Genomic DNA, 13,756 nt, shown 5'->3' with positions numbered 1-13,756 from the left:
TTATCATTTTGCAGGACTTAATATAGTATGTGGTATTTTTTATCATTTTGCAGGACTAACTATAGTAGGTGGTATTTTTTATCATTTTGGAGGACTTACTATAGTATGTGGTATTTTGTATCATGTTGGAGGACTTACTATAGTGTGGTATTTTTTATCATTTTGCAGGACTTAATATAGTAGGTGGTATTTTTTATCATTTTGCAGGACTAACTATAGTAGGTGGTATTTTTTATCATTTTGGAGGACTTACTACAGTATGTGGTATTTTGTATCTTATTAGAGGACTTACTGCAGTATGTGGTATTTTGTATCATTTTGGAGTACGTAGTATTTGGTGGTTTTTTTTTTTATTATTTTATTTTAATAAGGCATCCTTTTCCCTAATGAACAACTTCTGGTGTCAGCCCAATCCAAGAGTGCCACTAAAAGCACCTTAAGTTTTGAAAACATATAAATGGCTTTAAAGCAGTTTTACAGATGTTGTGTTGAAATGATTTGTTTGGAGCTGATAATCATTCACATGTTTCACTCGTTGTGTGCTCACAGGTATACTTTAAAGACACTCATCCTAAATTCCCAGAAGGAGGAAAGATGAGTCAATATTTGGAGAGCCTTAAGATCAATGACACTATTGACTTCAGAGGGCCCAGTGGGCTCCTTGTTTACAAAGGAAAAGGTGAGGTAAACAATGAGACAGGGCATGAAACGATTTGCTTTATAATTTCCATTTCTAACTTCATGACTGAATCCAGAAGGAGTAGGTTGTTGCTGAAGATGTTTTATCAAACTTTCTTCTGCAGGTATTTTTGAAATTCAGCCTGAGAAAAAGTCTCCAGCTCTGACCAAAACAGCAAAATATTTGGGCATGATCGCTGGAGGAACAGGTGAGGATGGAAATGATTACCTAAATTTGTACCTTTGTCTACTGAAAAGTAATAGAACATTAAACCGTATGAATGAATTGAAAATAATTCACTTGGTAGTTCTTTGTAAAACAAAATTATTTACAAATGGTTTATTTTGAAAGTAAAAGAACAACAAAAAAAAAACATTTGAATAATGTTGCACTCCAAAATAAAAGGCTGGAAAAAATATACAATCATTTATAGAATAAAAATAGATGCCACCTATTCTGTTGTCAGGAAAGCCACATGATCCCAAATTGAACCACTGCCTTATTTAAAAGTTACTGTGTTTGGTCACATGATTTTTGCTTGTGCTTTCAGTTTAAACTAGCTTAATCTCAATATTTGATCAGACTCCACCCACAAAGTTCTTTCAGAGCATATCAGCTGCTACACCCAGTCTTGTATTACTGCATAATTTACTCAAATATTTAATCTATAAGGCACTAAAAAGGTCAAATTTGACCAAAAGCTCCACATACCAACACAATTCGTTACACTTGTGTTTCAGGGATCACACCCATGCTGCAGCTCATCACTGCAGTGATGAAGGATCCTCAGGACCAAACAGTGTGTCACCTGCTGTTTGCCAACCAGGTGAGCTCCATGAGAACAGACTGTTTTAGTCTCAGTTCAGGAGGGAAGAAAAAAAATCATTATATTTTAATAATGTGGATGTTCAGGTGAAAAACTGGATCTTTGGTTTCTTCTCAGACTGAAAAGGACATCCTGCTGCGGGAGGAGCTGGAGGAGATTGTGGTGAACCATCCAGACCGCTTCAAGCTGTGGTTCACTGTAGACAAAGCACCTGAAGGTGAGTTCTGGACACATGAAGAGTAATATGTAATGAAAGCCTGTGTCCATACATACATTTATGTAAGTCTCCCATGATAACAAGTGTTATCATGTGTTTAATTGATTTGGTTTCACCAGCAGGTGTCYGCATCATCCTGCTGTTTTAAACAAACTGTATGTGAATGTGTTTCAGGCTGGGAGTACAGTCAGGGCTTCATCAGTGAGGACATGGTGAGACAACACCTGCCCCCTCCCAGTGATGACACCCTCATCCTGATGTGTGGGCCTCCACCAATGATCCAGTTCGCCTGCAACCCCAACCTGGACAAAGTGGGCCACTCCTCCAGCCGCAGATTTGTCTTCTAGACATCAGATGTTTGGCTGTTTAAGGGGCTCCAGTTATTGTTTCAGCCCTGGAAGRATTAAAGCAGCAGGTATTGCACAGCGTACGCCATATTTATGATATTATGTGACACAATCTCAGAGAGGACCAATTTGAGTGATGGGATGTTGTGGAAGGTGGGATGTTTAGTGTGAAAATGAGAAATGTTGAATAAGCTGTGGCTCCAGTTTGATGATGCACTAMAGGAGCTGAGGTTTCTGGCAGGTCTGAGTGCCTTAGCGCTGACAAAGCTTTATTATCACTGTTACTGCGCTCGCTTCACTCGTTTAAAATCACAGATTTTCTTCTGTGGCTGTATGAAGTTGTTTACAATAAAATTAAAGTGTTATTGAAATTAAACTGATGCATTTCTTCYTTTTATTAGTAAAACCCATTAAGAATATTTCACTCTGTGGTAACAGGTTACTGTGTACTAATACCTCAAAGTCCCAAACAYGGATTATTTAGGTGGTAACATTAAGAAAATTCATCTGCATGAACAAGTCAGACAGGGAACCCTGACTAGTTGTAACAGACATTTATGGGCAGTGCCATATTATTTATTCTACATAGCTTACTAAGTGCCCTGCCCACTCTTTAATCTTGAACAATAAAACAATCAGCGCGTTGACAGATGATATTCAAATGACTCAGCCTGAAACTGAAAATAACCTCAGTTTAGACAACAAACGCCAACAGGTTATGTTGTCAACACTCCAGTTTCATTTAAAGGATCCTTGATTAGTTGTAACATTAGATTTTTATTTGATACATATTTTAGCTGTAGAAAATATTGTAGGCTGTTTAGTTTTGTAAATTTTTAAAAATATATTTTAACACAGAGCCATTTTATTTACACACAAAGCATTCTGGATGACATGGATAGTTCATTGGTGAGRGAGCTATATCCACCCTGAAGGTTAATRTTGGACAATATCTGATGATCGACTCTTTTAAATGAAACCAGAGAGRGTTGACAGAGAGGAGAAGGTAGAAATGACTCAGCCTGGAACTGAAAATATGGATGGAGGACAACAGAGCTGCTTCATGGAAGAAGAACCTCAGCTTAGCCTGTTAGCCTTTGTATTAGCTCAGAGCTAGCGCGACAAACAAGCTAAACTAAGGTCCTCCATCCATATTTTCAGTTGCAGGCTGAGTCGTTGCGTTCCCCTCTCAGTCATGAGGATAATGTGTAGCACTGAGCTAATACATATATATGGTGATAGCATCGGGGCTAACGCTAACATGCTAAGCTGAGGTTCTTCTTCCATGAAGCAGCTCTGTTGTCCTCCATCCATATTTTCAGTTCCAGGCTGAGTCATTTCTACCTTCTCCTCTCTGTCAACGCTCTCTGGTTTCATTTAAAAGAGTCGATCATCAGATATTGTTCAAGATTAACCTCCAGGTGGATATAGCTCGCTAGCAGCCTCGCACCGAGGCCCTATCCACATCATCATTTACCCAGAATGCTTTGTGTGTAAATAAAATGGCCCCGTCTGTGTAATATATTTTAAACTTTTAGTTTAAAAATAAAAACTAAGCATCATACAGTATTTTTAGTCTTTATTTTACAGTTAAAATATGTGTTTATTAAATAAAGTCTAATGTTACAACTAATTATGGATCCTTTTAAAAAAGCTGATTGTACAATATGCAGAGTAAATATGTGTATGTCTATTTTTAATTGAAGTAAATACCTAATGGTATAACTAGTTGGGGGTTCCCTTTAGCTAACAGTATTTTTCAATCATATAGAGAAAGATGCTAAAGCTAATGGCTCCTCAAACCAGTAGGTGAAAACTAAGAATTGTGGGAAAGAACACATGGATGTTTTACCTCTTACTTCTGACAGCCTGATGCCTGACTCAGTGTGGAGGTTTAAGAACAGCCTCTAAATGGACAAATAAGGTACTTCTTTGGTAGAAAACTTCACTTCAGTGACTCAGATTAACTGTTAGCTCCATGAGAACYTTTTCCTGATTCTATACATTTAAACTGAGATATATAACTCAAACAAGATTATTTCATCTACACACAAGTAAATTCCTCCTAAAGTACTTTATATTTTCAGTTCATGCATTATACTTTGGTCAWCTTCAATAAATACATCGATGGAGAAGCTCAGTTGGAGTTGTGAGCTTCTGTTTTGGCGTCAACTGAGATCTCCCGAAACAACTCCTCGTCCTTCAGCATGCTCTGAAACACAGGAGGAGCAACGTTTAGGTCATCCAAGTCTTTCAGATCCAATCTGTTTAGTCAGCTTCTTACAGTCAGATTGTTGATTCCCTCAGAGAAGGCTCCGATCTGCCTGACCGTCCCTTCAGAGTCTTCCATCTAAAAACACAGGCAGGGCTCAGAAATGACATGTTATAAATGAAGTACTGATGTTGGATGGTCTCTACCTGCTCCAGGTGGATGAAACTCTCGTCATAGATGCAGGCGTTCCTCTGGAAGCTGCTGTTCTTTGGCATTTCTATGTTCAGAGGGCAGACGTAGTCCTCGCTGTCGTCATAACGTTTCCTCCTCAAAGAGCCAAAACCACCAAACGATGAACGTCTTGGCTGGAAGAGAAAAGCTTTGTTAGGCATTGTGACCATTTCTTTTACTTACCCATTAGTAATCTGAATGAGAGGGGTGGTTTAAGCTGATTGATAATCCAAACAGCATGTAAACACATACTGCACAGGAGCATCCTGGTTAGATGCTAATATGTCAGGGAAAGGTTTACATTTCTAGTAAAAAACAAAAGGACGGGAAGTTATTTCAACATTTGTTCATCACAGATTTACTACTACTGTGATTTTTATTTATTTTGTTTGGGAACTTTACAACTCTTCACATGTCAGTACTTTTATTCTGAATGATCGTAGTAATTCTGTGCCTGTATYAATGATACATGTCAGTCAGCATGTWAACATAGCCAGAGACTAAGATTTGACCGTCATTTGAAGTCATTTATCAGATTTTTCCAAGTGAGYATCTTTGCAAACATACAGTGTGAACAATTAATAGCTTACCCATATTTTTAAGAGCCAAGAATAAACTTAAACATCTCCAAACTAAATCAAGATTTAACTTGTTGTCATTGTAGCAGAAAGTCCATTTATTTTTTAAATAAAATGTTTTCATGAAGTTGTTTTAAGACAGCAATCCCCCTCAAATTCTTTCTCCAAATGCTGCTTCATGTATCCACAGAATAACCTTCAGAAAGTGTTGCAGCCTAAATATTTCTCAGTGCAGGACACATTAGAGATAGTCTGGGAGCTGCAGTACTAGGACGATGTTACCTTAACCCTGGCGGTGGCTGTGAGGACTGTGTAGTCGGGGTTTTCCAGACATTCCTGTTTCTGCCGCTGTGCCTCCGAGCCGACGAGCAGGTGGAAGTGTGTGGCCAGGTGGCGTCTCAGCAGGGTTTTACTGGGAGGAATGTTGAGCAGCAGGGCCAGCGCTTCCACGTTAAAACAAGGCTCCAGCACCTTCACAAAACACGGTGGTGAGCGACGGACACACGGTCAGCTTCACTTCATGCGGAGCTGAAACTTTCCTCACCATCAGCCCTCCGTGAACTCCGCTCCCTCTCAGGTTGGGAGCATATTCTGCCAGATCCACGGAGCGCAGCCACTCCATCACTCTGTGGTTGGTCCACTGGGAGATCTCAGCCGGTGTCATGTTGTTCTGCACGATTAAGGAGAACTCAGACGGACACTTTAAAAAGGTTTGAAATGAAAGGAGGAGCGTGGGCGCTGTGATACCTCATCTGAGGGTCGTCTCCTCAGACAGCTGGGTTCATACGAGCTGAGGCGCAGCACCTGGATGGCTCGTTTGATGCTGAGGTGATGAAGAACACTGCCGACCTTCAGCGACAGCAGGTCCTCCTGGAGAAAGTGGAAAATTGAAAGCTTCAAAGGTTGTGCTAAATGTTTAAAGTCTTCACATTCAAATGTRGGATCTTTAGCTTGTTAAAGCAGTGGCTCAGGTTTAATGAGTTCRTTCAGCTCACCACTGTCATGTAGTGCAGCATGCGGCCATCAACTCGAGCTTCATCAAAGTTACTTTTGTACTGCGGGAGGCCGATGTCATCCAGCCACCCTGACAGAAAACAAACAGATCAGAAAACCTGAGCCCTACGGAGGCGGTCAGTTTGCTCTGAGACGACGTCACTCACTGGTCACCCAGTTGTGGTCCAGTTTCCCCTGAAGGTCTCCATCATCTGACCCCAGAGCCTGCAGGGCGAGCTGCAGCTTCTTCTTGTGGAGCAGCTGCTTCATTCCCAACTCCTGTAAACAAAAGCAAATACATTTCTGTAAACAAACATACAAATATTCATTTTTTAGATTTCTGATGCTAGTTTTCTGTTTATACTTGACGGCCCATTTCCTTCCATGAAAACACATTAAAGGSACAGTTTTCAGCAGTAACTCAGTTTTATCATGTGATCTTACTTTCTCCAGATCATGCTGAGAGGCCTGCAGTAACGTTTGTCCTGATTTGATCCAGCTCTGGCCCTGAGCTGCAAACAAACCCAGGCCCTGCTCATGGAGCCACGCACACACTTCATCTTTAGTCCAGCGAGCGAAAGGAACGTCAACCGTCCTGGACAAAAACACATTTTAGTTTTTTTATTTTATTTTACAATTCAACAATGTTCTATTAAATAATTACAACAATTATAAACCAGGGTTATTTCTACAGGAACATGATTTAGTTTCTTCTGTAAGTTTATAAAACTACACTTGTAGTTTTACAAAGAYTCAAGCAGCTGCCTTTACAACTACAAATTACTTTTATTTTCTCTAAGCTATGTGCTAAATTTAAACACTTACTTCTGCTTTGAGTCACGCGACCAGCCGAGCCGTGGGCCGGCGGTGGCTCTGACTCCGCCCCTCCTGAACTCCATCTCAGCATCGTCGAGGTCTAAGGAGGTGGAGTGACTCCTCTTTAGCCTGAGAGGGAGTCACATGACAAATGACTAACAGATAGTTGTAGAATGACTCCACCAGTCGACAGATGGATTACCTGCCAAAGAATTTCCTCAACCCTCTCGACTTCTTCTTGGCTTCTGGGGATGATGGTAAAGGAGCTCCATCATGGGTTTTCTTGGAGGGAACACCAGCCAAGTCCAGGTGCTCAGTGCCTTTACGATCTGTCTCAGCTGTAAAATTAATCACATGAGCATCAACACAAAACACTTCAACCACAGGAGGTTTAGTTTAAACACTGATTCCACTCATGCAGGACAACAAATTATTAGAARAAAAGTTTACTTTTACTCCTGACGAATAAAAACTAAAATATATGACGGCATAAAGTCATGAAAGAGACAACTGATGTTTCTGCCTCGTCTCTGACAAGTCACCATGATATGAAAAACAGGAGRAAACAGAGATAGTGACTCAGTCATTCCCCACCCCTTCTTGCTAAATATACAGTTAGATTTCTAACGTGATTTTAATTAACAGGGATGAAGATAAAACAGTAAATGGTGATAATGGATCACCAGGAAAAGCAGTTAAAATGAAATTATTTTTAACAAGTAAAATAAATGAGTTCTTCTGAGGCAATGAATACATCCAGCTGTACCATCAGCATAACCAACACTATTATCCCGCTCTAATGTAGGTGAATCCACACAAGTATGCTTTTTTTAATCAGTTCACACAGCCATGAAAAACAAACAAAAAAAAAACCATAATTAAAATAAATTGTTTTGTCATATTCACCGAGGTTTGGGACGCTGGATGCTTGCTTTCCTCCACGCAGCTTAAAAAAGCCACGGCCGAATGAAGCGCGAGCCTTTTTAGTGCCAAAACTGCCTTCAGTCGTGTTTCCTTTAGTAGAAGAAGAAGATCCYGCCCTGGCTTTAGTTTTAGCCTACAAGGGAAAAGTACAAAGCAGATGAGTCAGAACGTGGCCTAAAGAGAATAATGTTCTAAAATGTTAAGTGTAAATGAAGACTGACACTGCAACATTTAACCAGCAGGTGTCAGAACAAGACTYCAGGAGGACTGCAGTGAGCCGGATACACAAACTAAAAACCTGCTCAACTGTTTAAACCAGTGAAATCCTAGTGAAGTTTCCAGATGGGTCAGAGTCTCTGATACTGGAGGTCTTACCTGGTCTGAGTTTCTGCTCACAGCTGATCTGCCTGTCTGTGGARCATCTAAACATCTGAAACAAGGTCAGGAAAAAAAAAAAAACAAACAGCTTCATGTCAAGTATTTCTCTTAAAATGCACCAAAACCCAAATGATTTGAGATTTGATGCGCCAAAGCTAAACAGGAAGTGACATCAAAGGGCAAACTCTTTAAAAAGGAGAACTTCCTGGACTTTGTTTATTCAGAATATAATATTTGAAATCAATATTTTTACGTCTCTGATAACGACTCTAAATGATCTAAAGAAACACCAGATTTTTCTACTGCCTGATATGTTCATCACTGCATCAATGCTCTGTTTACATTCAGCTCTTTGTCATCACTTCCTGTTACTGTTCATCCCAGCATGAAATTATCTTTGCAAAATGCTATCTTTCTAATAATCACAGAAATCTGATGTCACAGGCCAGCTCACATTACATTTGTTGTGTTCCAACTGCAAAATAAGAACGTTTAGACAAAGTAACACGGAGGTTGTCTCTGCTGATTTACCTTTTACTTCATGACACATTATAGATCTAAAGCTTCTGGCCTGCACTGGTGTGGCAGCAGTCACAAACCTCGGTAACATTTATTCCAGGATAGTTTTAGTTCTAAGACATTTAAAGCTCAATGTCTGCAGTGTAGGAAAAAATAAAAATAAATAAATAAACATATTCTTATTCACATCATAGATTCTTATTTTTTGTCACYATGTGACTTTTCTAACATCTGATTTGGTAACTGTTATATATTTAGCAGGTATATAAAACTCCAGGAAGCTTAATATTCCAGCAGCATGAAGCAGATGGTTACTTTCAGAAAATATAAACTTTTAACACAAGCAGAGACCAGAGTGGTAACYGTGATTCAGGGGCATGAAAGTAAAAATACACACCTAGGGCTGCATAATATTAGAAAAATCTGTCATGTGCAATAAGGTTTAATATTGCAATGACAATATAACTTGTGAACAACAAATAAATACATAAATATGTAGTGTTGATGTCTTTCTGCTCTGGGTTCAGAGGGGAAAAAGCATTTTGATTCCAGCATGAATTTTTTAAATATATGAAGAGATCTACATGGAGGGCTCCYTTTGATTGGTGAAATACATCAAGCTTCCATGACACAACTCATAAATGCACATTTCTGAGCCAACCATTTATTGCCGTTTATGCAGCTTTTAGTGATATGAATATTGCACAGGCTATGAGATGAAGATAAATGTTGGATATATTGTGCAGCACTAAACACATCCATCATTCAAAGAAACAAACTTTAATCATGTCCTTTCCTCTGACACCTACAATTATTTGTAGGGGTGCAACAATACATGTACCCGTATTGAACCGTTCAATACAGTGCTTTAGGTTCAATACACACTTGTGTCGAACAATACAGATTTTTAAAATTTACTTTATCAGCTTGTCTTGTGAAGATGCTCTGTGTTGAAGGATCAGTGYATCTGTGTTCGACTACTCCACCTAGGCTGCAATGTGGAGCACAGATCCACTGAGAAACTTGCTGTTTCAGCAAAATTTAAGTTTAAATTTAATTTAAAAATGGTACTTTTGAGGTTAAAACAAATGTCCATAAATCCATAATTTCAATAAATTACAAGTTAAAAAGGGCATGTAAATTTCTGTTATTTGTATCGAAATATATATTGAACCGTGAGACTAAAGTATTGAACCGAATCATGAATTTTCTGTATCGTTGCACCCCTAATTATTTGAGTAGAAAACCAGAAATAAACAACTTAACATTTATTTGATTTAATTAAAAGCATTAATTTACCTTTGAGCTGCTTGTAATTGTCGTTCTCTGTCCAGTTCCTTCATCTCAGAGAGAACTGCTATACACGGACTGGACTGAGACACCAGGAGACAAAGCTGATTAACTGGACATATTTCCTAAGAGCAGACAGTCTAACAGTCTGACACATAAGAACCAGAACAGAACCTCTGAGTTCCAAGGAAAAAAAAAAGGGGGTTTTAAGAGGGAGGCAGAGACTGAGATGTTAGAAAGGAAGTCTACAGTCTGGMGGTCATCCTGTGTCAGCTGTTTGGACAGAGGTTGTGTTTACCTCTCCGGAGCTCCTTCCTGCCTCCCCCTCCAAACCCAGGGTGACCTGATCCACCTCCATGGACACAGAAAGCGAGGGATCGTCATGAATATCAGCGTAGTCCTCCTCTTTCAGCTTCTCTGAAAGAAGCCAGTTCACACAGTCATGCACTGAATCACAGAGGACTTATCTTCTTTCAGAGTTCAGCCAAGTTTTTAGGCTTCTGACGGGTTTTTTTAAGAGTTCAAAAACATCTTTATAACAAAATACATCAGCAAAGGTTCTTTCTGCTTCTTCTTGGTGGCTAAAAGTTACTATACTATATAAATGTTTTCTCTAATTGCTCAGAAAATGTAACAAAATCCTTTGTTTCCCAGAAAACCTTGCTGCCACTCATTTCACTGACTACATTTCTGAATTAGTGGTGGATTAACTTTGCGTTTTAGGAGTAATATTTGRGCTGGAAACAATCCTCACCTTTGGCCACCTCCTGCACTTTCCTGCACTTTGTAAGTGACACCTCCAGCTCTTTAATCCGTCTTTCCTGCAGATAAACACAGAGCGCTTGAAGTCGAGACGCATTCAGCAGGTCAGAGCAGCAGCTGCCAAACGGCTCTGTACCTTCTCATTGTTCTCCGACGTCAGCAGCTCCAACACCCTCTTCATCTTCACCACTTCAGCATCTGGAAAAGAAAAGTTATTTATGGTGGATTGTCTTCAGCTCTAGAAGGTTCTGAAAAGAGGCAGCAGGGGGGGCAGTATACTGGTCAGCAGCAATGTTGCTGCTGCTAAGTGCTCTGAATTTAGTGCTCACCACAAATAAAAAACTCTGAGATTATCTGCGTTTTACAAAGAATGAAGCACAATTAAATAGTTGCAAACCACTTGGTAATCAGATGCAGACATCATGAGCTCCTAATTACACCAGCAACAACAGCTTGGTGTCACTTGTGACCAAAATATGTGAAACTCAAAGACGTCTCCTCAGTTCTGCAGAGTAAACTCAAACAGTGTTTCTCTAGCTACGTTTCCATTGCAAATGTGCGCAAAACTTTGTCGATATTCTGTTAATGTCGAAAAAACACAGTTTTGCAACTGCAGTGTTTCCATTAAGTAAGAAATGCTATTAAAGTCACGCGTGAATTCGTTTGTTCTCATGATAATTCCTTACAAATATGGCGGCAACGGATGTAAACACATAGCATGTTGCTACTGCGACACTAGCGCTCATCATCAGAGGAGACATCGGCGTCTTTTATCGAGGCTTTCCAGCGACAAGCCCCTACTTGGGAGCGACTACGTATGCTGTGTTTTTGGGAAATTGTAGTCGGTGAGTTTACTATTTTATACTACTTCTGTGATATTACTACTACTTCTWCTTCCTGTTACCTTCGTCGTCATCGTCTTTTTCACCAGTAGAAACAGCTGGTTGTTGATCATGTGACTCCCATGATGCAAAAAAAAAGTGTTTCCATTGCAGTTTTGCGAAAAACACCAATTTCGATACGGCCGAAAAACCACCTCATCCTAGCGCAAAAACATTTTGTCGAAAAATGTAATTTTTGTTCAAAATTGACGCGTTTCCATTGAGCAAATTTATTTTCGAAATTCTAATTTGCGCATTTTCATGGTCAATGGAAACGCAGCTTCTGACAACCTGTTACTATCATCCACTTGAATCGAAAATAAGAAAACTTCTGATGAAATGAAACTAAAACCTACAGATTTTCAGGTTTCGGACTAACACGACATCAAACACTCTGCTTTAAATGAATTCCTTCAGCAGCAGCAGKAGGGATAAGATAAGGTCAGCAGTGGGTGGGAGGAGTGAGACAGTCAAATGTGTTTGAGACAGATTTTCCAGACAGAAGAATAAAAAAGGAAATCACYACAATAAGTTACTTCAGCTCTGCTTAAACTGTCTGAGAAATAAAAAATAATTAATGCAAAAACAATCCAGATGAAGCCGCTACAGGGGGATGTGTTGAAATGTAAAATGTCTTTGTCTAATCCTCTTAAACCCCTTTAAATTAGAGCTGAACTGCATGAAATGACAGAAAACTTATTAGAAACACCTCCCACCTCTTTCTTCTCCTTCACTTGTGTTGTGGGTCTCCACCTTCAACCTGCTGTCATCCTTCAACCTCCTCAGCTCCTCCTCGCGCTCCTCCAGCTGCCTCTGCAGATCCTGCAGCTCCTCCTGTAAAGAGCGATGATGTCATATTGTTAAATGGTTTAAGTCATTATCTTGAAGAATAATTGTTAAAAGTGAAACTCCAGCTGAGGATTTTAGATAAAAGTTGAAGGATTCAAACTGGGAGGATTTAATAAATTATCCTTACATTAAAACAAAAATAAAACCTCCTCCTTAATAAATGTATTAATGTGTTCTAAAACAATGATTATGAGCAACACAGCTTAGACTCAGTTCAGTTTAATACATGCATCAGTTAGTGTATGCATTATTCTACTTTGTTCATGAGCTTGTGTCGATCACAAAACGCATGCAAATCAGTGGGCACTTCAAAAAACACAACTCATACTATTATCCTTCACAACTAAACTTGTATTAATATGTTCTGATTAACAACTAATGTTGATTTACACCTTGAATAAAGCAACACTGACTCAATCAAATTTGTGAGTTATGTAAACAAACAATGCTTCACAAATCCAGTGAGCACTTACAGAAAGTGTGGTGAAAGTCAGGAAAGCAGTGAGCAGCAGTGAAGGAGGAGCTGCTTTAGAGGATCTTAACAGGCAGGAAAAAAAAGAGCAAGCTGGAGATTAAACCTTCACCTCATCTCCAATGAAGCGCTCAGAGATCCACTTTAAACGCTTGAGAAGTAAGAAGAATGTTGCAAAAAGATGTTTAAATGACAGAAGAAATTTGAAGATCAGAGGACATGAAGAGGGGGAATCTATGTAGAGATAATGAGACTGGAAGTATTGGTGCGGTTCAGATGATTTCAGCTCCCATATGTTCACCGGATGTTGACTCACTTTGGTAGCTTTCAGCTTCCTCTCACTCTGAAGTCGTTCATTCTCAGTGTCGGTCATCCTGAACCGCAGGTCGGTTATTTCTTTGTACAAACCCTGAGGAGGAAGAATTCACTCATCGTCAAACTCAGAAAGTTTATCATAATCACTGCATTGGATCTACCTCCATCACACCAACCCTCTTCATATCCTCCCTCACTGCATCCTTCTCTGTGGTCTTTCCAACAAAAAACACAAAGTGAAATTATTGAGCACACTTTCAGGTAAAATGCTCTAATAGTGAAGTATAAATAAATAAATATATATTAGGGCTGTGAAATTAATCGAGTTAACTCATATTGATTAATTTTAGTGCTGGGCATAGATTAAATTTTTTAATCACGATTAATCAATTTTTTTTTTTTTTTTACCAACAATCAATTTACTATGGTTGAATACAGTATGTAGGTTTGTACATTGCAATGCACTC

The 13,756-nt window shown here is 39.3% G+C and overlaps 2 protein-coding genes across 3 annotated transcripts in view; one reads left to right on the top strand and one right to left on the bottom strand.

Moving 5' to 3' along the window:
* The window catches only part of LOC106518245 (NADH-cytochrome b5 reductase 3), a 5,500-nt gene extending 3,055 nt beyond the window's left edge, over positions 1-2,445 (top strand). Inside the window, exons 5-9 of the mRNA XM_014009436.1 lie at positions 550-679; positions 804-887; positions 1,420-1,505; positions 1,623-1,722; positions 1,897-2,445. Of these exons, the coding sequence (XP_013864890.1) occupies positions 550-679; positions 804-887; positions 1,420-1,505; positions 1,623-1,722; positions 1,897-2,069 (573 nt within the window). The 3' untranslated portion in view covers positions 2,070-2,445. The remainder of the gene's footprint in view (positions 1-549; positions 680-803; positions 888-1,419; positions 1,506-1,622; positions 1,723-1,896) is intronic.
* A 1,648-nt stretch (positions 2,446-4,093) lies between these two features.
* Positions 4,094-13,756, bottom strand: part of ppfibp1a (PPFIA binding protein 1a) — a 27,260-nt gene continuing 17,597 nt past the window's right edge. For both annotated transcript variants that reach the window (XM_014009431.1, XM_014009432.1), the window contains exons 7-25: positions 13,291-13,383; positions 12,370-12,487; positions 10,909-10,970; positions 10,765-10,831; positions 10,309-10,427; positions 10,020-10,093; positions 8,199-8,253; positions 7,806-7,956; positions 7,102-7,237; positions 6,909-7,028; positions 6,528-6,678; positions 6,251-6,362; positions 6,086-6,174; positions 5,838-5,960; positions 5,635-5,760; positions 5,373-5,561; positions 4,488-4,646; positions 4,354-4,419; positions 4,094-4,281 (exon numbers count right to left, since the gene is read on the bottom strand). In XM_014009431.1, coding sequence (XP_013864885.1) covers positions 4,207-4,281; positions 4,354-4,419; positions 4,488-4,646; positions 5,373-5,561; positions 5,635-5,760; positions 5,838-5,960; positions 6,086-6,174; positions 6,251-6,362; positions 6,528-6,678; positions 6,909-7,028; positions 7,102-7,237; positions 7,806-7,956; positions 8,199-8,253; positions 10,020-10,093; positions 10,309-10,427; positions 10,765-10,831; positions 10,909-10,970; positions 12,370-12,487; positions 13,291-13,383 — 2,085 coding nt within the window. In that variant the 3' untranslated portion in view covers positions 4,094-4,206. The remainder of the gene's footprint in view (positions 4,282-4,353; positions 4,420-4,487; positions 4,647-5,372; positions 5,562-5,634; positions 5,761-5,837; positions 5,961-6,085; positions 6,175-6,250; positions 6,363-6,527; positions 6,679-6,908; positions 7,029-7,101; positions 7,238-7,805; positions 7,957-8,198; positions 8,254-10,019; positions 10,094-10,308; positions 10,428-10,764; positions 10,832-10,908; positions 10,971-12,369; positions 12,488-13,290; positions 13,384-13,756) is intronic.

The sequence above is a fragment of the Austrofundulus limnaeus genome, unplaced genomic scaffold (assembly GCF_001266775.1).
Source record: "Austrofundulus limnaeus strain Quisiro unplaced genomic scaffold, Austrofundulus_limnaeus-1.0 Scaffold58, whole genome shotgun sequence".
Taxonomy (NCBI): Eukaryota; Metazoa; Chordata; class Actinopteri; order Cyprinodontiformes; family Rivulidae; genus Austrofundulus; species Austrofundulus limnaeus.
The sequence above is the reverse complement of the archived record's forward strand: the minus strand, read 5'-3'. Positions and strand labels throughout refer to the sequence as shown.